Source organism: Temnothorax nylanderi, unplaced genomic scaffold, assembly GCF_030848795.1.
Source record: "Temnothorax nylanderi isolate EJ_2023f unplaced genomic scaffold, tnyl_v1.0 TNYL_tig0003_pilon, whole genome shotgun sequence".
Taxonomy (NCBI): Eukaryota; Metazoa; Arthropoda; class Insecta; order Hymenoptera; family Formicidae; genus Temnothorax; species Temnothorax nylanderi.
In genome coordinates, this window is record NW_027249065.1 from 1,607,040 (window position 1) to 1,633,337 (window position 26,298).

General features: G+C 43.0%; 1 protein-coding gene across 7 annotated transcripts in view; it reads right to left on the reverse strand.

The window, feature by feature from the left end:
- The window catches only part of Lilli (AF4/FMR2 family member lilliputian), a 205,543-nt gene that overhangs the window by 85,812 nt on the left and 93,433 nt on the right, over positions 1-26,298 (reverse strand). For all 7 annotated transcript variants that reach the window (XM_071703782.1, XM_071703811.1, XM_071703792.1 and 4 more), the window contains one exon: positions 23,716-23,905. In XM_071703782.1, coding sequence (XP_071559883.1) covers positions 23,716-23,905 — 190 coding nt within the window. The remainder of the gene's footprint in view (positions 1-23,715; positions 23,906-26,298) is intronic.

Sequence of the window (26,298 nt, forward strand, 5' to 3'; positions counted from 1 at the left end):
CGATAACAAAACGTCTGTTCAATATCGGATGTCTGTAGTGTCTGTACAAGCATACAAAATTGTCGCGTCGACAAGCGCATTCGCAAATCGCATTACAGTCTCACACATGTCACTTTTGCATGACGCTTGTAAAATCCTCGTTTTATAACACATAAGTAAAATGTAAATGTTTTAAGATCCTCGTACCAGCTACAAGATCTTCGTATCCAGTCGCAGAGTCATATAACCGTTTCCCTCGGCTGTCTTCGTCTAACTGGATGACGTGGTCATTTTACGGTCGGTTTCCACGAAAATCGTGGACACGGAGAAGCTGTGCACGCACTCCAATTAATTTATAACTTTGCTTCTAACGACGTGTCTACAAGCCGCACACCGCCGTAGTTTGACAGATTTCTCGGCCTGTCAAGGGTGGGTTAACTCTCTCGGTACGAGTGTTTTGAGTTAGGAGATGCTTCGTCGAGACATCCATAACGGCTTAACAGCTCTACGCGATCTTTCTACCTCTCTCCCTCTCTCTCTCTCATCACTAATTAATTTACAACTTTACTTCCACTAAGGTCCGCAAACATTTCGTCGCCCAGATTGCTACACACTTCCAATTAACGCTCGACTAACGAGCCATAAAACCGACGTGATCGTCGCAAGTCACTACTATTCTTTATCTCTCCCTCCCTCCGTTTCTCTTTCCCATCTATATTTAAAAAATATATAATAATGTATATTTAAATAAATTCATCACGATTTTATTTATTATTCGTGCGCGTTATTTCTTTATGCACATGTATCTCTTGTCCTTCAAGAAAAAAACATGTAATCGGTTGTTTATGCAAAGAATAAATTGATTGACATAAACATAATAATGCCTATTGCGAATGCACAATCATTCTTACCGAAATGGCTAACAAGACAATTGTAAGAAGACAATTTGCCATGCAAACGCGATGGTGCGGTGATCGGAGCGCGAATTAATTCGGGATATCGAGATCGCTTTGTGTGAAGGGATCACAATCGCGAGCGATCTGACCACTCGGACGCGCGTATGGCTTGCTTCGTGAGACCCCACCAATGGAAGACGGTGCACAACACTAAACAGTGACGGCACTCGGAGGCATCTCGATATACACGTCGAGCTTCCCTCCTCGCCCTCCTCTCTCTCTCTCTCTCTTCAAACAGCTCCATAACCCGGGCTAAGCCCGGAAGATGAGCCGCGCTCTATCGGTATCGCGAAACTAAACCACAATTTCCGCACGGTATCACCTGTTAAACGATCCCCGTGTTCGCACATAAGCGACATGGTACGTGCTCAAAATCAAGAAATGGGTATAAAGTAGCTGCACAATCCGAGATTATCTCGCGTTTCCTTTTTTTATATATATATATACATATATACACCAAATCATTTTATCCCGACAGAAACAAGTTCTTATATAAAAACGTTTGTATTTAATAGTATGGAATTTCTTAAAGATTCGCGTCGGAGTATCGTTCTCGGCACATTTAAAGCTTAGCGACGCAACGCCCTCCGTGATACAAATCGCCAAAGCCTCGATCAGTGAGATAAAGAGGAAAAAAAGTCCGTCGCGCCGTGTATTGCGACGTCGCGTCGATGTGAACGCCGAGGGGGTATTACGGACAGCTCGGCTCGGCTGCGCCAGCGAGAAAGAGAGAGAGAAAAAAGTGGAATACAGTTTGCCGTACAGCTCGCGCGATAAATCACTCCAAAACGTCGAAGGTAAAGCGTAGAAGATATTCCGCGGAAGGTTAGTAATCATGGGCCGGGTAGACGAGAGACAAACGGCCCACTCATCATTACGCCACCGTACGTTTGCTACCGAAGTAGTGCAAGCTCTACCGGACGACCGTGACTGTAACTACACACCGATCACGTTACAAGGTCGAGGCGGTTCATCGCTGCGAGGTAAAACGCGCCGGTCGCGAGTACGAGATCGGATAACACGAGTTGAGCGCAAAGTCATAATTATAGTATTAAAAATAGTAAGGAATATCAATGATTAAGCGACGCGGCAACGACGATACAATAATTTAGTAGTGACAATTACTGCTATTAATCAGCAATAATATCAGTTAATTCTTAAGTCTCTATACAATTAATCGATAGCAATACTATTTGGTTGGAAATAATAGTCAGATAATTTAAAAAGAAACTGTAAATATCTTTAGAAAATAAACCAATCAGTTTTTCCGAGTACTTGACTTCTCGTTCCCTAACAGATACGTCCTTTGACAATTCAATCCCTTGATTCGAGGAATCGTACCGCAATTCGCAAGACGTTAAGGTCACTAATCACGACAGTGACTTCTTGAAGACATCGTGAAGTGGTTAGCGTTCACCATCCATCGCTCCACTTAGTCGCGCGATTATTCTTCTGGTCTATCTCTTAACATCCCCTCCCTTCCCCTCCCTCTCTCTTTCTCTTTCATCACGAGCGAGGGCTATCTTTTTTTTTTTTTCATCGCCGCCTCCAGTCGGTTCGCGACGATCTACTCCGCTCATGGCGACGGCATCCTTCGTCCTTTTTCCACCCCCTTAACCACCCGGCATCCACTTTATCCTCTCGCGCCCTGAACGTCTGCCATCCACCCTCTCCTCACCGACTGCCCACTTTCCCCATCCCCCGCTCACGCGCAGACACGACTACGGAATCTTCTTTCATCCCCGAGCCTGCCCTTTTGGGATGTCGTACCCTCCGTCCTACCCTCGCTTTCTCGTCGGGCGAGCTCGATCTCTCGCAATCTCGTACCGGCATCCTTGCGCAACCCTCAGACGCTAGACGCCTATCAGCGACGAAAGCGAGGAAGGACGAAGGACGAAATTACATCGGGACCGATCACGCACGCCGCTCGTGTACATGTATTTATAGTTGAAGTCGCCGTGGCCTTCTAGGCAGAGAGTCGTGACGGAAATAGCATTAAGACAGTATGCATACCGTTTTGACACGCGATACATCTATAACAATAAGCTCATTGGCCCCATTATGTATTTAATGGCGAATGAACGAGATTGGACAGGGAGAGAATAAAATTGGAATTTAGTGGCTCGAAAAAGGCAGAATATCGATCTACTTTAACTTAATTAAGAATACCTACATCACTAAGAGAATCATTTTCTCGATTCGACTAATTGTAAGTCCAATATGTAATAATAATACTAAGAACAGAGATTAAAAACTCGTCCGTTCCGGATATGGAGTACGATAATGTTTCCTTCGAGTTTCGGAAGATTTCCGTAGTGCTTTCAGAGTCGTAACGAAAATAGTATTGCGATAGCGCGAATATCGATAACGATATAACGCGCTATCAACGATAAATTTGCGTAGAAAATATTTAGCGCGGAAAGATATATGAGATCGCGGAGCGAAATCGGATTAGAATTAATAAAAAAAAAAAACTCACGCCCTCGGGGAAAAGTTCCGATTGTTGCGGAAACGCTCACTCGTCAGCGAGCGATAAAAAGTTGGTTGGGAGTAAATCGAGACGAGTGAAAACGGACACTGAATCGAGGTCGAATCGGCGAGCACAGGTTTCCAATTAAAAGAATCGCTTCATCCCCTGATCTTATTCGCTCGCCGTTATAATATCTTGTCTCGAAAAAGAATGTCGCCCATTCTGTTTCGTCCTCCCGTCCCTTCTTCGAATACAAAGAACGCTCGATGCTCCGCGAACGAGTCGCGAACCGGCCGTTACCTCGTCAAATTAACGTACGAGCTTACAGAAAATTCATTATCAATGAAATTAATTGGCCGGCTCTGGGAAAACATTTTAACGAGGCGCCGCGCGCACGTCGCGTAGGCGGACGGTTAAATGCGCAATTGACATCGCGGCGAAGAAGTTACCTAACGGCACGGGGATAGACGAGGGAGGTCCCGTCCGTGACGCGCGCGTGTTCACGTTAAGTAATAAGAATCAATTTCCGTAACCGATGGACTAATAGACCGAGGTTTCCGCTCCTACTATAATTCATCGCTGGCCTTCGCGCGCGCCGTCCGTTCTTCCGGCCCGGCAATCTTGGGCCTTCCCGAAAACCGACCGAAACCAGTTAAAAGACAAAAGCGACATGTAAAAGCAAAAACGCAACCGTTCAGATTACCGTCGACCTTATCAACGTTAAAAGCCAAACCGAACGTGATACTCTGCACACGTTTACAACGCGGTCAGGCAATCTGATATCTCATATTTAACGATACTTCTGTTTCACCCGATGAAATTGTCCCCGGTATTTATCGTTGATAGAGATATTTATTCTTTGATAATTCATTCAACTCTTCCCATTGATTGACAGATATATCATGCCTTCGTAACCTTCTCGATTTAGATATAGAGAACTAATGCATTATCTTGGAAATTTTTATCACGTGTCTCGATAACATGCTGTATGTAGGATGTATTTCTTAAAGAAATGTTAGATATATTACTAGAGTTTCGTAAAACATTACATTATGCGCGATATACAAATAATCGATATCCTTAACGCAAATACTCGAATGCTCGAGATAGCATCAGATTAATGCTTATATATTCAAAGTCGCAACTCTCGGCGACTCTTAACGTCGCCGTCCTTCACGTTCAAACGACGCTTTATTATCATTACGCCATTGCTCCTAATTCCCGATCGTTTCCTCCTTCACCGGTGCAGCGAACCGTTTCTTTACACGTTGTCATTACACGACGTGTAAAACGTAAATGACCGTGTCGAGAGAGTTTAATTCGAGTTTTCCGGGCTCGCTGATGCGTTTCTACATCGCACCGTTATACGTCGTAGGACAGAACGCTGATTTGCATTATTGCCGGTGCATCCAGTGTCAAGTATCAATCGTCGAGGCAACACCGATGCGCATAAAGCGCGGATTGCAAACCGCGCGCACTCGCGTGTAAACGTTGCGCCGCGGTGTGCTTCCTTGCTTCCTTATTCGCGAGCGATGTATATAATTATTTATCCTCATTTATACATATAAAATAATTACATGTTTGAGTTTTAAATATATATAAAATTGCAATATATTACATAAAACCATTCAAAACTCAAGTAATCGTACAATCAAACGTCTCATAAACTCTGCGAGTTATGTCCAGTATAGATTACATTTATATGCTACATCTTGTTAATAAAATGAAATTATCTCTGACTTCTGTCCTTCGAGAATCAATTAATGTCTTGATAGACGATCTCGTTGCCGCGGGTCTCGGGTGCCATAAAGACGACGTTGTTTCCTCGCTCCCCGATGTTGCGCCGCAAGTGCATTGACTCCTGCGTTCACGTTCGCGCTACTGTGGCAGTGCATACGATGCACATGCCGGCTGCCGAGTATATTCGCGCTGCCACTTTACCCCGATCTCTCATATCTGCTGACTGGCGAAGGTGGAAATATCGAAAGCTCGGCACAAAGTCGATATTGCGTTAATACGATGGTCGAAAGAGAGAAAGAGATAGAGATAGAGAGCCCGCGCGCGAAGAACACCGGAAAATGTCGGTAGAAAGATAAGTCCGCCGGTGGAAAACGATGGAAAACACTGACTAAGCGCTCGCGCGAAAACGTTTTCTCGCCGCGCCGGCGCCGCCTGTATCGAACATCAGAATCGAGGAGCACTAAACCGGAGTAATAAAAAGTTAAACAGCGAGCACAGTCAAGTTACTAATTGCGTTATAGCGAGAGATCATTTCAATGCGAATTTCACACGCGAGATTGCAAAGGAAGCTTAATAACTTGTTCGGTTCATATACACTTACATATTTAATCGTTATTTGAAGCAAATTGTATTTAAAAAAAGTTTTAATAACACAAAGAGAAGTCAAGTGCTTCTTCCTGTGTGATTACTCACGCCTCATTAAAGGAGAGAGATAAAATCAGATTAAGACGAGAGATACGTATTATAAATAGTGATCGCAAAAAATATGTAAGCGGATTTATGATTAAAAGTTAAAATTATACTTGGATAGAACATTATTGTTTAAAAAAATATTGCATTACAAAATAAATTGAATTTCAATAAATGTCCGCGTAATTCTAAACACGGAAAGCAGCGTGATTGAAATTGCGATCAGTATGCGACGGAGGCGCGGCCTCAAATAGTTAACGATCGAGACAAAGGGGTAATCGCGTGCCGCCGAGACGACAATGAGAGAAACTAAACGCGACGGAGAGTGAAAGAGGGTGCGAGGGCGCGACAGACGGAGGAAGGGAATTATCCAAATTCACGGCGGACATTACCGAGGTTAAGCGGCCGCTATGGCTAAATTCGAACTCCGTGGACTCGTGCCAAGAGTACGATTAATTAACCGCCCCCTCGATGGTACACATTCCCGCCACGCCGGGGAGAATTTCGAGAAGGACGTCTCGAACTATTCGAGGTGGTCGCAATGCGAATAGAGCGCGAATCAAACGAATCAACTTGTCAGATAGCGGAAAGAAAATGAAAAAGAGACGCATGACTTCATCGAGGAATGCCGCACATCGAGGAAATGAGCAATCGTCATTGCAGAAACTCTCGTGAGAACATTAAATAATCATAAGTTTAATCGAATCGTCTTTCTCTTCTTTTAACCAATATATACCGAATGGCGCATGAACATAGATGTGGTATCGATTGTCATAATCTAACGAATGTGTTTTCGCAAGAGCGTATCAATAGAAGTCGATATAAATAATCAACGTGGATTGTAAAAGTGCACGGAACGCTTAGTAATGCTATGAGGAATCTATTATAGAAGATAAGATTCTATAATCTTATCTTCTAAGAGATTCCTCGTAGTCTCTATTTTCATAGAAGATTCACGTGCAAGTTGATTTTATTATCAAAACGACATCATATATCTTCTCTCCGCCATCTATATAATTCCTGCTAATTTCCTGATTAAGAAATTTTCCTTCGAAGAACGGACACGAACCCGCGCCGTTCACTCTAATGCGATTAACATTGTTACTGTAAGGCGTGCTCCAGTTTCCGCAATATCGATTCACTATTTGCAGCTTTCTCAAAATTAAGCAATCTTTAATGGATATTACAGATATGTATTCTGTTCATCTATTTCTATCGAAGAAAATGAGAAGGAAATTCGATGGATCACGGTTTTCGGCAAGATTTAAAACCAGCCCTCCAGTCTTGATATCAAAATTAATACCACTTGAATTAACGCACAATTAGCAAACCAATCTACATGGTTTACTGCTCGCTTTTATTTTTCCCACCCCCGCTCTTGTAAAGCCGCGGGAAAACAAAAGTACGCGGAGTATATACCACAACCGCCACACACTGTAATGCCCGTGATTGTTATTTTCCAATAAAAATATTTAAAAAAAAAACAGAAAAGAACAAAATGCCGAGAAGAATATACGGATGCGTGGGAGGAGTTGGGGGATGAAAAATTCGCCCACTCGCACACTTCGCCATTATTCGGATATCTCGGGTAATTTTCCGGCAGCATATACCACAACGAGTAAGGGGAGGGGCAGGGTTACCGAACCATTGTTTATTTCCTCTAGTAGTCCTCGACTTTCTCTCCACCTCGCTTCTTTTCTGTCTCCTCATCTCACCCCCATCCATCTGCATCCTACCCTTCCCCATCTTTCACCGTCTCTCCGTCTCTGTCTGTCTCTCTCGCTCTTTCTCTTTCCGGCTCTTACTACCTACGACTCTCGTCAAGCCGCCACCGCATTATCCCACTCTCCCACACACCGGGTATTGATTCCGTCATACCACCCCCGCCGTGAGAGACCCAGGCTTGCTCTCTCCGGCGGCGTGAGCGTGTACGTGGCACGTGTACGTGCACGTCGGCGCCCGCCGCCGCGTTTGTGTGTGTATTTAGCCACCGAGCGCACCTCCCCTCGACCCCTCTGTGCACTCGGCGTAGCGCAGTCAAAGCAGCCAAAGCGAAAAGGGGATGAAGAAGGGAAACCGATAGAGTAAGAGTAAGAGGAAAACGGGATGTAAAGAGGGAGGGGAGGAGAGACGAGGCCGACGAGGGAGAGGGGCAGTTTAATAAATTGCACTAAATAGCAGCTAGCATAGTGCACGCGTGTAACACACCGCATGTATGCGCGCGCGCACACAAACATGTATACGCGTATACGCAAGCACGCGTAACGGAAACGTAACCCGTGTAATGACAATGTTGTAAACGGCACCGTTAAAAGTCCGCCTCTACCGTATTCCACCCAACTATTCCAGCTGACGGTAAATTTCAACTTAACGCGTGTATACTTACGTACACAAATATGCCGACACGTGTGCATGTGCGAATTGGTTAATCATATAAATATTAATCTCCCCGCACGGCGAGGAGAATAAATATTAATCCTGAATCGGTCGGAGTAAAAAGATTTCATTACCGCGCGATATTGTGCGTAAAACCGCCGACGAGGTATATCGTCGAAGATAACACACGTGAAATAAAGTTTCGCGGGCGGAAGCGCATTTTAGGTAATACTCGTTGCGAACGATTTTAATTCGTCGTATATTCCATATCGATCAACAAAGAGTTTTTAAAGCGCGGTATTTCCCCAGTCTCGGATGCGGCGTACTAAATAATGAAGGATTAAAATTTCAAAACCTCATCACCGTTGTATGCACTACATAATTGCATTGTACGTGGAATCTCGATCAATTATACACAATTCAATAGGACGACTCGTAGATGTATGCATTTTAAATGCCATATACACATTTTGTCGTAACAGAGCAAATCGAGAGCTTATACATTTAATTAACGCGTTCATTGCGCCGAGAGCGCATGCCGAATTGTTTCCACGTGAAAAGTGTTTCACGGATAAACGCTTTTGGCGAAAGAGAAAACGGGGAAAAGGGAGGTTAATTAATTATGTCGCGCGTTGTGCAATAATTGGCTGTCCTTCGAGTGAAACGCGCCTCTGTGACGGAAATCGCCGCGTCGCGTCGCGGCTAAATCGTCATGACGTTATTACATGGCGCGCGAGCGCGCGCGCAGCATCGAAGCGGCGAGTGCATTTTCATCTAAACGATTATTATAACGCGCGAAAGTAATATAAACGCTTTCTGATTACCGTTGGTGGTTAATTATAAAACCCACACCGTGATTCTACCGCTGCCAAACGAGCGCGCGATTTATCGCGCAGTAATAACATGACGATATATAATTATTTAACTCGTTTACGATTTATCTCCCCCGCGATTTTACCGCAAACGGTTCGCTGATATAAAGATTCTCTTAGCAATTGAGAGGTTTAACGTAGCTATCAAATAATTTTTTTTTTTAACTTGTTAAGATAGATTAAATCTAATTTCTTTAATATCGATTTTGCCCAAGTTCTTACAACTTCTTTTGCAAACATAAAATTAAAGTATATGTAAATTTATCGTTCTCAATTTTAAAAGTTTGGAAAAAAGGCTGGACAGAGTCGTATTAAGTTTCCTGAAAATAACAATGTAAAGTCGTGAAATGTCGTTAACAACTTGCAACTCGCGCTGTTACGTGTGCATATATATAACTTAATTGTTCAGCGAGTCTACCCGAATAGGCCGAATATGCAAAGACGGCGAAAGCGAGTCTCGCATTAATCGCAGAATGCGCGAAAATCCGACCGGCGCGGCGCGGGGCGGCGCGGGCGCGGCGGAGAAACCGACGAACGTGCGCGACAATGGCATCGCCGGGCGGATTACCGAGCGAGCGAGATCGAGCGCGAAACGAAAACGCGCGATGCAAATTCGCGAGATACAGGACATATGTAAATCACGCGAGGCAGAGCCGCACGAAAATCGGAGCGGCTTTAAAAGGGGCGAGAGGGCGACGGGGAGGGCTGTTCGTCGACTTCTTCATCCCTCTTAAAATTCAACCCGGTATTCTTCTCGGGGCAGATCTGAATAATGCAGGAGGCGACGAGAGGATGGCCAAGAAAGCACGCGTTCCGCATTTCCCCCTCGCCGTCTGAAATCCAAAACTTAAAAGCCGCGAGGGCGAAAGGGGCGCCAGGTGGGCGGGGAACGGGCGAGGAGGGTGACGGCGTGTTTCCAGGATTTTCTCGATAGTTGCCCCACGGGGCATTAAGGTTATTAAAAGCGATTCGAAAGGCTCAACACCCGGAAGGTGCTTCTCGAGCCTCGTTATCTCGACGACAGTCGATTTAACTTGACACAACGCGAGAATTTATAGGCATGCTCGCGTGTGTATACATACACGCGTCTTACGGTACGTCGAAACGAACGGATCATTCCCTCGATATTGCCGCTTCCGCCGCACGCATGCGAGCCCGCGTCCTGAAAAAACGCTTGCTTTCATTCGCGTATACGAGTCGAAGAGACGTCGATATCTATCTGAAACTGGAACGATCAATGTCGTTCAACGACTCGGAAATAGGAACGCAACTCGGGATGTTGCAAGACTAACGCGTTTTTTCCTTCGATTTAATTTCGTTCAGTCAGCTTCTCGATTAAATATATCAAACGCATTACGTTTAACATGCAATAAACGTCAATTAAACGTATTCAAATGTATAAAATAATCCATGTAATGTTATTTATATCTATTATATGTGATATAATAAATTTATCAAACACAGTAAAGATAGATGAAATCAAGTAAGTGATACTGACTCGCTTTAATCAAAACCTGATTATTTTCTTAATTGCCAATAAGGTACTACTTTATAAACAGTAAAAATGCGGCACGGGGCATATTGATAAGCGTGACTTTCTTTCCTTTATTTAAAAAAATCCTCTTTTGTTTAAAAAATTGCGTTATCCCATGGAAAAGTTTCCCGGCGCAATCCTCTGGTAAATGACAAGTTAATAGTTTTTCAAGACTACCGGTTTTGAGCGACGTTTGAGAAAATAGATATATTCCGCTCGGCCAATCGATCCCATATTACCAACGTCCTCCCGGCGTTCCTGTCCGCATCATAAATTGCCCCGGTAAATATGGTCCTTCCAACGCTAGAATTCTCTCCGGTCGGACGTATAATGGCGAATGACAAATGAGCGAGAGACAGAGCGAAATAAACGCGCGCGGGAATCGCCGATAGTATCGTGGGACGATGAGAGAAGATGGAGTTCGTGCTCGCGCGAGGATTGACTCTTTCTCTCGCGCCTCTTCCGTGGGAATTTCTCGGTTAAGGAGAAAACGCGATTATTTCTGCCGCGGATCTACCTGACCGCAAGGCCGAATCGTGTCCACTTCGGCGCGTTGTTTCGTTCTAAAAAAAAAAGCGTACATACAATCGCGATCAAATGCATTCTTAAAATCCGCTTGAAAAAGTGTTATACGTCCTTGGTCGTTTTTAAAACTAACTAGATTAGGAGTCGGAGATGTATAACGTCGGAGATTGCGTTAATGAAGACACATCTTTGTTTTCCTGTGCATGTATGAATTCGCAATTGCCATGATAATGAATTTACCGGCGACGATGCCTCGACGGATCATGTAATTGACTTCGTGAACGATTAAGGTGGCTTATCGAGAGACCTTTCTCGCGTTCCTCTTCGTTCCCGTATCACTGGCATGCTTAGATTTTGCGTGCAACGGCGAAATTCGACACGACGCTTATCGGGCACGTACATCGAGAGGCCTCGCGACTCAAAACACACACACGCGCGTATACGATAATCCCGCGGAAATTATTTCGCCTCGACTCGTTTAAAAAAACTTCTTTTTACCTGGGTAGCCGCGTCGCGCGTGGTCGACACACAATTCCATGGAAATCATTCGAATATCATCCCCTCCACTTTAGTGAACATATCGTAAATCTAAGGGAGAAGCATTTTATCGACTTCGCTGTTCAGATTATATGAATATTAATGAGATATGTAAATGCATTTGCAAATTAAACATTATATACAATTCAAATATAAAAAAAAAACAGACTCCGAAATAAATAAATATATAAATGGCTGTCATTGAAAAAACTTGCTTATAAAACTGACTCAGTGGTCAGCACAGCTGTCCGCTGTTAATCACCGATGCGTGTGTCATCGATCGTATGTCGCGCGTGCACGCACGTGCGCTTATGCAGATTCGACGGGTCGAACCCGAGTAAATGTCACACATTACCCGGCAAAAAGTTGAATGGATCGCGTTTAGCGCTGCTGCTAGACGACAGGCGTCGGACGGCCGCGCCGGGCTTTTTACGCTGATTCGGCCTTAAACGAGGACGAGCGAAAAAGCGCATTATTGCGCGGCGCGTTCGAGCCCGCACAGCGCTCTCGGGCAGCGAGCAAAATGTATAAAGCGATCTCTCCTTGAGACGCGGCACGCTCGATCGAGCAGCCGGAACGAAAGAGAAACACGGGCGGCGAAGGTGTGCGACGACGCTTGTCGCGTCGAAGCTCCGAGACGCCGGCCTTTAACGTACAATATAATCCGACGATCTCGTGCGAGTAAACGCGTATATTCCCGCTGCTATCCGTCGCCGATTCTACAAAAGCCTCCCCCCGCATAACGTGCGCGCGGATATCCTCCTCCCTCCCCCTGTATTCTCCTCTCTGCGAGCGCCGAGCTGTTTTATATTTCATACGCTACACGCCACACTTCCCATGCTTTCCTCTAGCTGTCATTAATTCATATGTTTTCGCTTCTCGAGCCTAGATTACTGGCAGACGTTAGATTACCAAACGGACTGTTATCTAATTTCCGTGTATTAATTCCCGGATAATCCTTTCGATAAAGGATTTACTCGCTAAACTTTTTGGAAAATCCACGGTTTAAAGAAAGTTGCCTTCGTCGCGAAGGGTCAGGATTACCGGCGCTTTTCCGAGTACGGAAAGTATAACTCCGAGAAGAAAATAGACTTCTAAAATCGCTCGTATGTTTTGTCGCACCGGTCGCATTCGCCAACTGATTGCTTCTTATAGTTAGTACTTTATTATGCGGTGGTAATGCTACGTCTTATTTTCTCTGCGTCTCATTTTATATCTCATTGTGCGCCGTTCGCGAGAAGTGAGAGAGAAAGAGAGAGAGAGAAAGAGAGAGAGAGATAGAGACGAAGAGGGCCGATAGCATGGCGGAGATACGCACGCACACACGTTCTCGCGCTCGCACACGTACGGAACGGAGCGAGAAGCGAACAGAGAATGCACTCGTCCCCGCGGGTCTAGCCAGTCTATAATCTGGCGTTCACGTAGGCGCCAGTGTCTGTACTCGACGGAACGGCGTGTGAACGTACACGGCACGTATACACGTGCACACACTCGCTCACACGCCGCGCGACCCGACAACACACACTCACAGACTCCGATCGCCGCCGCACGTGTATCCGCACGCGCGCGCGCACAAACCGAGAGATGCACACGGTGGCGACGACGGGATGCACACGTACGCGACACACGCGGAGCGCGCGCGTCTGGATTACGTAAAGCCACGAGGCCGGGTATAACGCGATCAAACGACCTACAAATCGCGGGGGCTTCGCTTTCCGTTCGGTTCGCAAAAGCGCGATCTCTAAACTCCACTCCGTTGGAGCCGCGCAGAAACGCGGCAGATTTCGCGAAAGGCGGATTCGCCGAAGCGAACGGCGAATTAGCGAACGATATGTGGGGCCCGAAGCCTGTCTGCCTTTAATACACGCGAAAACGAGACGCGGACAAAGAGAACTGAGATTGCTAAACACGTTCGCCGTGCCGGCGCCAATTTTACGCGACTGATCGTTCACGCGTCGCGCATAACTAATGAACATATGCCGACGTCTAGCCTCCTATTTCTTTTTAATAATATTTTTGAAGGTTGTATCATATCTGTTCTACATTGTCCTAAATTGATATTCATAACTCTGAGTTTATTCCGAATACCTGAAATTTGCAACTATCAACATCACTGTTTATCGAGAAAGAAGAAAGAAATGAGATGTATAAAGTACGTTTGAAACGCAAGAGGCATTTTAAAACATAAATTACGCTTAACAAAGCATTAATATGATTTAATTAAAATTTTTTAACTTAATTTAATTCAGAACCCGTATAGACTTTACTGATTCAGTTAACAGTTCAGTAATGATAACTTAATTAACGTTCCAACTAGTTAAATTGCCGTTTTGCGTGCATGTAAAATATGTTTCGCGTTCCACAATAAATTACATTCATGCAGAAAGTTGAAATTTTTTGCCCTGGATTACATACCCGTGAGAAAATTGCTTCGTGCAGAATTTATTAATACGAAAAAAGAATAATCATATATACCAGTTCCGTTCATTGCCTTGGGATTAGCGCGTTGAGAAATTGATCCTTAACAGTATATCGCTGTATCTCGCATGCTACGTTGCAACGATCTTCAATGAGCATTTCAAACGTATTATATGTCATTATTACTCGCAAGTATTACTTACTCGGCGATTAAGCTTAATTGCTATGCGTATCCTTATTCCTTACACGATACGCTTAGCATAAATAATCTTCAGTAATATCCGATCTATCCGGAAAACTTTTTAACGTCTCGTCAAAACTAGTCAAAGCTAGTGCTAAACAAATAACTGTAAATAATAACGACGGAAAAAATAAATGCGAGAATTAATATTGCATCTTAATAATGTTACAGCGATAACATTAAATAATAAAGACTCTTATCAAACTTTTAATAAGCCGCGCAAGGATTAACCGAGAAGTGCTTCCGCAAATAAAATCAGTTTCATATTAAACGCTTCCACAAAGTTTTGGAATATCGGTGTGTACATGTCGACGTAACAACTGGATCAGACAATTTGCATGAAAGCAATGGCGATCGGTCGATTGGTTTTAGCGTGAGTGCTGCAGGAAGCCCTAATGAATTCCCGGCCTACCAATACGCGAACGCATGTCGAGAAATGATCGTTGTTTGCCATCATCGCTGCCGGGCACCGTCATCGTCATCGTTGTCGCCGTCATTGGCGCTCGCTCTCTCGGTATGTATTGCCATTAAAACCGAGCGGAGCGGATTGCATAATCCGCCTATTGGTGTATACGATACACGAGCTTATCACGAATGTTTCGACACAGATGGCTGAAAGCGCGATATTTCGCAGGATAAGGGATAAACGATCATTGAGAAAACAATACCGCTGTATTACACACGCGTCATGTTAATTGATGTTTCGGAATTAAAATCCGATAAATTTAAAGTCTATCGATTTTGTATTATACCCAAATATCAAAAGTCCATACGTGTGTGCGTTATCAGCTCATTGTGTTTTAGGATTATTATATACTTTGTGTGCAATAGAATTACTTATCTGAGAAGTCTTTCACGGAAGACATATTTTTTCAAGATTTTTAATGTTTTTGATATATAAAGAATAAAATATTTTCTAAAATAAATATATGTATAAGTTAAAAAATAATATATCTATCGCAAATTTGTTGGCCTAACATTTATGCAAAATATAAGACATATATATATATAGTTGATTTAAAGAGACGGAAACTCGCGTGGATAAATGTCGACGCCTTTATCGCAGTCTATTACTTTTCACACCCGAGATCGGGTTTAATCATCATCACTTCAAAAGCAAGATTATGAGCGCGGAGTGTTTAATTACTGCACGCGCGGTTCTGCGCGCGCAAATGCAGCAATGACATTCATCTGCGGTGTATTAATAAGCGATGCTTCTCGAGAGTAATCGAGATTTCAACGGGGAAGAAACGACTCGTTAAAGGCATCCGCTAATACGCCGGGATGCTGCTATTTCCAGGCGCAACAAAAGGCGTATTGCGTAACTCATAACATTCTCTAGTCGTGTGAGCGGAGTTTATATTATGTACAGTGGACAGTTTCCCGAAAAAACAAAGAGGACAAGAAATATCTGTGGCAACAAATATTAACTTTTTCAATTCAGTCACACGGAAAGAACGGTTTTGCTGAAGTATCTAAAAATTTAGCTAGATACAAATCTGAAAATAATTTTGTTGCACCATCAAAATGATTATGTAGAACACTTAAACTGATTGCTAAAATATCAAAATTTTTTACAGTATTATCATCATACTTCAGCGACCTACTATAATTATTTTAATAGTGCAACAAAATTATTTTCAGATCTGGCCAAAATTTTTAGATACTTCAGCAAAATCGTTCTTTCCGTGCAGAATTTAACAAACTCAGAAAAATTTCTCAATTTAAAATATTGTCAAAAAATATCCAAATATATTAGATAAAATACTTTAAATTAAAAAGAAATCTTCATCTTTTATCTACATAGGTTGGAGTTAACTATTCCTTTAATTAACTCCAATCGAATCTCGTATCTTTATCAGAATACAAAAATGATAAAAGATATGTAATGAGAAAAAGTACAAAATATAAGCATATTTTCAAAAATATATCTTCTCTCTTGATTTTCTTTTTAGTCGGAAAACCCATTAAACAATTTAAAAATCTGACATTTCCAATTTTCCACAAGATCATTCGACAAAGAAATAATTAATAACTTATACAGCGCAAAAGTATACTGTAGTACAAAGATTCGCGAGATCGCCCGCGGTGGTGTGTCGAGTCCAAGTTTCCGCCTGGTCGTTCATCGAAGAAAATTCGAGCTTCCGGTTCTCCCTGTTCTCTTATTATTCGAGTTTTCACGATGCGGCTCCGCTCGAACGTAAAGTCAATATATATAGACGCGGGCTATATCCGACAGGATACAGACAGAATCTCCCCGCCGTTCGCCCACGAAGGAAACGGAGGATATCTCTCCGATACGTTGTTGCTCGCGGATCCTCGCCACGATGCGACGCGATGTTTCTTTGGCCCCTTTAGTTCCGGCGCGTTTAACAGAAGCGTATCGCGACGTCATGCCGGAAGAATGGTATCGGCACGTGACGGAGATATATATATATATATATATTTACATATATATAAATACATATGTGCTCGCGCGCGCGAGTTTCTAGTCACATAAATGCGCTTTTATGGCTGCGAGAGATATTCTCGCGACGCATGTCTCGTATTTCATAATGTAATAAATGCGCCATTACAGCCGCACCGCGTTGCGCAATAAAATATCCGCGATTCATTTTCTGACGAATAATAATATTCAAAGCTAACATTTGGAGATACTCAATGTCGCGAGTAGTTTAGTTCCGATACTAAGTCCTTGTTTATCATGAAACTAAAATCTGGACGACACATAGATAATAAATTAATAAAACGTAATAAATTCGGTAGTAATATTAACCGAATAACCTTTAACTGTGATTTATATAAATTTGCACCTCTTATCTCCTACAGTTGCTCTCGCCCGTCAATATCCAGCTCTATTAATTTCGCGAGCTCGTTAATTTTCCATAAATTTCCATTCGCGTTTTCACAACGCATAGCTGTTGATAACGCCCCCCTTTTAAAACCAACGAATCCGAGAAGTTTGGATAGAAATCGCAGAACCGAAGGCGGTTCCGATGAAACCAGCTTTCGTCGGAATCCGAGAGAGATGAATAGGAATTGCTATGTCGAGAAAGAGAGGGACTTTGCTATCCGCTCGATTGAATTTTCTGCCCGGGGTAGATTCAGCTTCCTTATGTGCGCGCGAAAGAAAGTCGCTCAGCCCGGGGATTTTTCCGCGGGGACAGTCCGTCTTCTTATCAGATATTTTTACGATCGGCTAATTATACCGTTCGCGCGTGTAAAAGGGAATTACGATTCGACCAGGATGCATGCAGGCTGCGCGAACCCATTGCGGCCGACTGGAGTGACCACGTAATCAACGCGAGAGCCGGCCACCCTCTCGTTCGACGTGAATTAAAAAAGCCGTCCCGACGGAAAAAGCATGTCGCAATCGATCCGTCCCACAAAAACGCTCGGCATTCTGCACTTCGCCCCGCAGAATTTCGAGTGTACCAACGTACGCGCTTAATGGGGAAAATGTAGCAAGACCAAAGTATCGCTTTATTCAAAATGTTAGTAAACTTTTTGTAAAATTTCTAATCTAAAACGAGTAACGTATTGCGACTCGAAGAAATGCGCAGTTTCCGTGCGCTCGCAGCTGTTAATAATCAGGAAAAAATTAAATTAGACCCGCATGATGTTCTAAAAGTAGGAAACATTTTACATTAATCGACTAAACATGAATTGTTTTTAATTTCTTAGTTGCTAATTGAATAGAATTTAATCTCGAGTACTATGGATAGCCGCGTTTTTTCATGTGTACCCTTCGTTCTTATATTCTATTGTGCCTCGCTCCTAAATCCAGGCAAATGCGGTGTTCGTGCAAATAAAAAAGTGGCGCTCTCGTTGCAGCAGCTTCAAAGGTGACGGAGAGAGAGAAAGACACTTCAACCTTGGTCGTCTCTGTTTGAACACGGAGGGAAAGAAAGGAAAATCCGCGGGAGCGAGCTCTCTTATCTGCCGCGCAAAGGAATAAAACGCATTCTTCGTTGTGTCGCGGAGAATGCGTTTTTCCCGCAGAAGAACGACAAATAACTTTATCGCGCGTGCTGACATCCACGGGTGTGTAAAGAGCGAGTCTTGACAAATCATGTCCGCGAGCGGAGATAAAATAAGAACCGTCCGTAAAAACGACACTCCCGGCTTACGGCGGCATTATAATACACATAAACAGAATGTCATTTCCTGAACACGATAATATATGATGCAGTTAAGTATCTTCGTCTTCGAATTTTTCTTTCCTCCGAGAGTTTTAGTTTAATAATAATAATAATACCAGTTTTATCGTACGTATAGCTTCAACGAGATATTCGATCAGAATAAAAATAAAATGTTCCAAATCTTAACGCCGTGGAGTTACATCAAATGGCAGTGAAATACACCTATAAAATATATTCTTCATATTCTTTGCTTGTTATTATACTTCTATAATAGTCACAGTAAAAAAATTACTCTTTCTAAAAGACTACATATCCTTTTAGACTACGCCATCATATTTAAGTAATCGCGAAAAATGTAAGTAGATTCGGGGGCAAAGAACTTTCGATCGTTATTACGCATGAGCCACGTTCGCGAGAAATATATAATATGTACACACAGATGCGCACACAAGGGCCCTATCATCATAATCCCTCTTAGCCGAATGTTCGCAGCGTTGCCCACGTTACGTGGCGAATTTTCTCCGCGCGCGGATTTCGCGGATACGAGAGAATGCAAATGCGCACGTTAATCTCGGTAATAAATACGCGCGATTCATCCGTTTAACATTGCAGCTGCGACGCACACAGCGTCGAAACCTCACGCTCGCGCAATAACGTCCCTCTTTCGCCGCACGTACAGCATCTTTATTTCCGCCCGCGCGCGAATGACTCGCGTGCCGAAGTGCCTCCATCTGCGAGATTCCGACGAGGCTCCATAACGATATCTCGCGACGAATGTTACTGATCGAGGTGGAGAACCCGGCGATTGAAACCGGTATATTCCGGAGTTCAGATTTCGGACGTGATAAATCGCGCTCTTTCTGAGCGCGCGCACGAGTATTTCATTTAATAAATGTATACCGGGACACGTTATCAACACTCTTATTTAATCAATTTACTCCGGTCGCACCGATAAAAGATACAGGAAAATTCTAGCCGCGCTTTCGCGGCTAATGTCGCTATTAGAGACCCATAGTGTCCGACTTTGCTAGGAAAACACAACTAATAGCGTCTCTCCGAGGTCGATCCGCGCACTGCTTTATTTATCGGACCGGGTAATCTCCCAACTAGCGAGCTTTAATCTCGACGAACTTTAAACACCGAGCTGGAACACGATAAACTATCGCGCGCGCGCGCACTCGAGGGAATTTTCGCGACGGACAAGCCGGGGGATAACGATTTCCATAGACATAAAAATATATACCAGCGCAAAATATAACTGCAGATTCCTATTTCGAGGAGTAAAGTTCAAAAGAAAAACGGTGAAGTGAAGAAAAAGGAAAACGACAATGTGTCGAAAATAAAACGCGATTTTCCAACATTAGTTTTCCAACATTACACGTTGCATACAAAAATTGCTTACTGACATCTATTTAGTTAATTAGAAATCTCAATATTTATGATATCACTTTGAAACTTTCTTGAAAACTTTCCACGTAGCGCAAAAGTCTGTGAAGCGCATCGCAATCTTCCGGACATCTTTTAAACGTCTCTTCGGTTTTTACGTTATTTTAAACCACCGGAATCCGAATACGTTTCCTCGTTAATCAATTCGAGCTACATACTGTTCTTACGAGGCGTAACAAACCAGCATGCATATTTTCGCAGCGCGTGAATAATCCTACAGATTGCAGTCGATATTTCACGTCGACTCCGCGCGGTGCATCATTGCGTCCCCGATATTGGCAGCGCGCGACGACGCTATCCGGATACGGTATTCCGTGTGGTAGACGAACTACGTGATGCGTCGGGGAAAAAGTCGCAGAATCCGCTTTTCCGTTCGCGCCTGCGCCTCCCGTCAGAAAGAAAAGCGCGACAGAGAGAAAAAGAGAAAGAAAAAGAGAGACAGAGAGAGGGAGATAGATAGATAGACGGACAGAGACAGGAGAGAGAAAAAGAGAATGAGAAAAAGAACCCGAAGTCATAAAAGCTGATCGAACTCGTAAGAAACCGGCGCCATTTTCTCTCCTTCCTTTCTGCCTACGTCCCTCCGCTTTCCTTTCCTTTGCTTTCCCTCTTTCTCCCTCCTCATCCTCTCGAGCTTCCCGTTTCTGCCTCTACGTTCCGCTTGGGCGACAAAGACGCTAAGCGGCTTCGCAACTCATCGTACGGTTACTAACGCGCGGTTACAGTTATGATTGTTAGGGAGCCAATCAGGCAGATTTCTCAGCCGCTCGGCGAAGAAACGGACGACATGTCTCTCTTTGTAATAACTGTGTTTAGAAACCGATGCATACGCCCCTTTGCCTTTGATCTTCTCATCCACTTTAACGAATTTGAGATAAAATTATTACGTCAATGTGAATAAAAAGACGCGAATAAAATATATAAGGAGTTAATAAGTGTGTCAGTTCTTCTTCATTCCGGCATATCTGGACGATTATTGAAGTCGTAGAAAAATTAAGATTTTGTTCCACTAATCAAAATGCGTACGAATGATTGCTCTACTGAAAATGAAGAAATTCCTCGTTGATCGCGATGCTCAAGAGAATCAGATCGCTCTCATCACGTTCTCATTAGGAACGTTAAAATACTCATTAAGGAAGGTTAAAAGTCGAGAAAACACCTGTTGAGTACGCGAAAGGACCAATCGGAGCATGGCCGGGGTTCATTCGCACCCTGCGAAAGAAATAGTATTAGCGATCCGAAGCCGGGGCGCGGTGTCGCGCGAGCGTAATGAGAGAATGCTGTTATGTAATTAAGCGGTTTAACAACCCGAAGAGGGAGCCGAGTATTTCTTTCATTTCTATTCGCCGTAATAAAAAACACTCGCTCGAGAGAGACGAGAGTGTAACGATTCCGAAGTCATTAATATTCAAATGGCGATTTTAATGTCACGTCATAGACCGGTTGTAGGATCGTAGAAAATTTCCACCGCGCGGAAATTCGTACGATTCTATCTCGGTTATCATTATCGATGCTTTCACCCGCCGTCGCTTTAATGAAATGATCACTTTTCGTTCGACGTAAGAGCTTTTACTCTCGAGAACGACTGTCCGTAGAAAAGGAACTAAGAATTATTATCCGTAGAATCTTACTATCCAGAACTGCTCTCGAGAGTAAAAGGACCGTCAAAACGAGCGTGATCTGAGGTAATCTCTTTCGTAATAACCGGTTAAAGGGCAAGGATCTTTTTCAATTTATATTTGTGACACGATTCCCCAAAAGACATTATCCCTTTCTTCCAGCTGAAGCATTGTAGATTAGAAATAAATTTCGACGAGAGTAATCCCGGTGGAGAACAGCGCGGACAAGAGCTAAGGGTGAAAGTGAAGAGAAGAAAGAGGGAAAAGAAGGTCATCTTTACGAGTGACAGGGAAGATCCAACGCGGATCCTTGACTTCGCCATAACGACCGTGTGAGGTTTCCCTGTAGGCCCTTAAGATAGCTACAGCTGCGCCAGATTTGAGGTCGGAAGGTCTTAACTTGTGGAGAACGGGAAGCCTATTTTTAGGCTCCACGCGGGTCGCTTATTTTGCGTAGTATAACATTTTAACACATAAAAATCACAAAAAGTCGTGAAACAAATTGCCCGTCTTCTAAAGGTTAAGGACCCATGGATGTCGCTACTCAAGAATGCTCTTCAATGTTTCACGAAGGACGTAGAAAAGTTTATGAAGAGAAATTTTAAGGGAGGCAAACCGACCCTCTTGCGAAACAAATGAATTAAAATGCGCTAACGCCTACGACAGCATTACGTAATGTGTAACGCTGAGTAACGCGAGTAATGAGTAACGCGAAGGCATCATTTTGAACAATGGCTGTCGCAAAGGTCGAATTGGACTTCTCGAGGTCGAAGGCGAAGGATCTCGGTGCTGAGATAAATACACTGCTCATTTTTCCAGGCCGTGAAAAGACTTGTTGAGTTACAAAGTCGTTTCGTGGCGAACGACGGAAGCAATGTTCGCGATAAATCGCATTACTGTAATCACAAAGTTGTGCCTTAAGTGAATAACTGAAATTTTCCACATATCGATATTGAAAAATACGCTGTGACATAATGTTTAACCATCATTCGTGAAATTCGCAATTTTTATACATGCTATATAGTAATAATATAATCATTAATATCCTCGATACCCGAGTAAGCGAAAATTCGAATATCTTATTCATGGATAAATTGAGTAGCGTTAATGACTGTGATTGAGGGCAAATTCATTAAGCGCTCTGCGCATTACCGTGGATTTATACACAGAGTAAAGAGGGAGACGGCTATCGGTTAACGTTAATTGAAGCGGTCAGTGAATCCACTTGGCAAGGTAGGTACCTACGATTACTAACTAAACGGTAGTGAAAAGACAGGGTGAGAAAGGGCGAAATGGCTCTTAAAACGCAAGAGAAAGATCCATTAAATTAAGCGATCGGACAACGCGAGGCTGGGATTCTGCTTAAATAAATATGAAACAAGAGAAAGAGAGAGAAACGGTAAGAAATGAACATTAGCCATTAGATTTTCTCGCCTTTTCGCTCATTAATTATTCGCGACTTTGCAATACCGCGAATAGCAAAGCATCGTGCTTAATAAAATGCCATTTGATAAAGGAAAATAGACTCATACTCGTTTTAGAACGCGGTATGACCGTTAAATGCGCGCAGCGAGATGCAATCGTGTGCAGCGAAATTGATCGACAGGCCGGTATTCGTCGCTACTTTCATTTCCCCGTACAGAAACATTTTTGGCATCATCTCGTCGAGAAAAAAGACCGCAAAATGTGTTCGGTGTGTCAATTTAACTGACACATGACGCTGTTCTCTTTATCGAAAGAGAGAGAGAGAGAAAAAAAGTATTATGGCTGACAATAAATTAATGGCTGGCGGACAACAGCTGTTTTAATTTCCATTTGCGAAAATATTTTATCACGGTATAGCGTTAGTTAGATTAAAGTCTGTAACGCTCGCGTAGCTATATTTAGAAAATGTTATTCACATGAAAATCAATGTATATAAATACCGGCAACAATGAATAATGATGTAATATTTAAAACGGATAACTCGAAATTTTCCATAAATATTTTAGAAAAAAGATGGAATATCTACTACGATTTTTTTGAACGAGTGAATGCTCGCCGGGTGTTTGCGAAAAAAGATAATCAATATCGCCGTACGCGAGTGCATGCCGAAACATACAGTGGCGGTGGGGAAAAAACGGTGTTTCGCCGATCGTCGAGACAGAATAAATGAAATATATGTACTCACCCTGACGGGGGCACGGAAGAGGTTCGGCGTGGAGACATGTATGTTGGGGTGATGATGATGCGCGTGGTTATGGTGGTGGTGATGATGGTGTCTCGTATCAGGACCACCTCCCGCAGCCGCCTGCTCCGCCTGGACCGACATCGCCGCGCGGGCCTGTCGCTCTCGTTCCCGAAGCCGGTCCCGATCCACGCTGAAAACCAAAAAATTATTATTCGATTAATTCCAAATATATTCACGTAAAATGCGAGTAAAACGTTCCCACAACGAAAAGTAACGGAGTGTCAGAATTATGTATGTATGTATGTATGTATGTAGATTTATTGTGTATATATCCCCGTAGGGTTTACAAGGCGTTTTTTTAGAGTGTCAGAATTAATCTTTGCTCAAGCTTTTATAATCGCTTTTGTACACTATATGCTCCTACAATCTAATATTTGGAAATTGTTGACAATACGCCCACACGGCAGAATTGCTGTCATTCTTATTCTGTCGAGTTTTCTAAATTATAAAATAGGATTACTTTTATTGTTATCAGGCATAATTTTCCGCATATTAATTGTCAGAGAACATCGGTGCTTTGTGACGAGGAATGTCCTCGTCTTTCACGGAAAGCGAATTCACTTCGCTTTATATGACGGAGGTGGAATTCACTCATATGACGCAGTGCCGAGAATAACTACCGGTCTTTTAGGAAGCACCGATGGAAGCGACGAACGAAGAGTCGAGACAAGACGAAGACGAAGGCAGAGACAGAAGGGATTCGTGACGGGGCATAGCGAGGGTGATCGCAGCTGGCGCAAACACCTGTTTAGTCGCGTTTCCGGTGACGCCGATATTACATATAGAACGAAACGCTACAATTTTGTAACGATTATTGCCACTCATAGGCAGAGGCGATCGTAATAATTATAATTAAATTAATAATTAATAATTACGAATTAGATTATGTAGAAATCTCTAAGTGTAATGGATTTTTATTTATGAATCTTCATCGTTGATTTATAGAATGAAGATTAAATTATAAACTTGGTTACTTCAATAATCTGAATTAAAAAATTTTACATTACTTGTATAACAAAATAATGTATCAGTGTGAAAATAAAATTTACTTTCTCTTCTCTGAAATAAGACCGTTTTATAAATCGTATAGCAATGTTTTCTTCCAGAAGTATTTTTTCGCATGTATAAATTATCCGCTTTTTTTGTATTTCAACTCGCAGCATGTAAGGCAATCAAAATGGCGAGTATGGGGCGCGAAGAGTGCTTTAAATAGACGTCTAAAGGTCGGTCGGGATGGCTTTCCTTCTCGTACGTGCGTTATCTGACATACGTTGAACGACTTGTCAAGAAGCGATGCTAATGCCGCCGCGCGCCCTGGTATGTTTACCGCAGAATTTTTCCAAATGCATTAACATAAGTAATGCACGCGCAGCGGGAGAGCACGGGAATGCCGCAAAGTGTACGGTCTCATTTTTAATCGAGATAGAGACTTTTCTCCACGGCGAGTGCGATAGATACGATAAAAAAACGTACAATCAAGAAGTATGTTTTTAGCACGTGCACAACATTTGACAGGAAACGCCATACGTCATAAGACATAAAGGAAAGGAATACGTGTTATACGAAGTACAAAAGGTCGCGAGCTCGTGTTCCGATAAATAAATAAATTACCAAGTCGCGAGACAGTAAGAAATAAAGATTTCATATACATAAATTATTACAGGTGCGAAAGATATCAACTAGTCATTTATTAAAGTTGTTAATACCATATATATATGTATACACACTCGTAATACATGCATATTTATTCGATATAATGTCAAGAGATTTATTCTCGAGGAAAGAATCTGCGCATCTCATATCATAAAAGTTTAAGTGTCATTTTTTGGAGCGGAAAACGACAATCTTTTTCCTGAGCCTGCCTGACACTTGCAGCGTGAACGTTTAACTTAGCTCAGATAACGATGGCGAAGCCTGGATTGTCTTCCATAAAGCGAGCACGTATTCCGATTAGGAGTCGATCTCCCGAGGCGCGCGATCCTCGCATCGTCGCGGCGATACTTTCTCGATAGTCGAAACGCACGAACCGAAACGAAACGTGCATGTCGATGAGCGAATCGCTGCATTGTCATGCAAATTAAACGTACCGGCAGTAATCACCGTTCGCCGCGACCGCTTAATTGCGGATGAATAGTAAGGAACTACACTATCGTATTCAATACTTCTCCATTCCCGGATTATTCCTGGCTTCAGAAAGGCCTGTGCACGCGAACTTTCATTCTCGCCGCATCTGACATTTCAGACGTATGAGATCAATTAAATGTTCTAATATTATTATCTCGATGCTATATATTAATTCCCACATACCCAAAAGTATAAAAACATGAAAACTTTTGCGGGGCATGTCGTGCGCACGTCTCGCACAATAAAAATCATATAATCCCGTTTCGCTAAAATAACGAATTAGTTCCAAATTATAATTAACGTTCCCTCGGGCTCTCTTGGACGAACGTCCTTCCCTCTTATTAATTCAAGCCTGCTTATTATTCGTGACACCGAGAAATATCCGATGGAAAGTTTAAT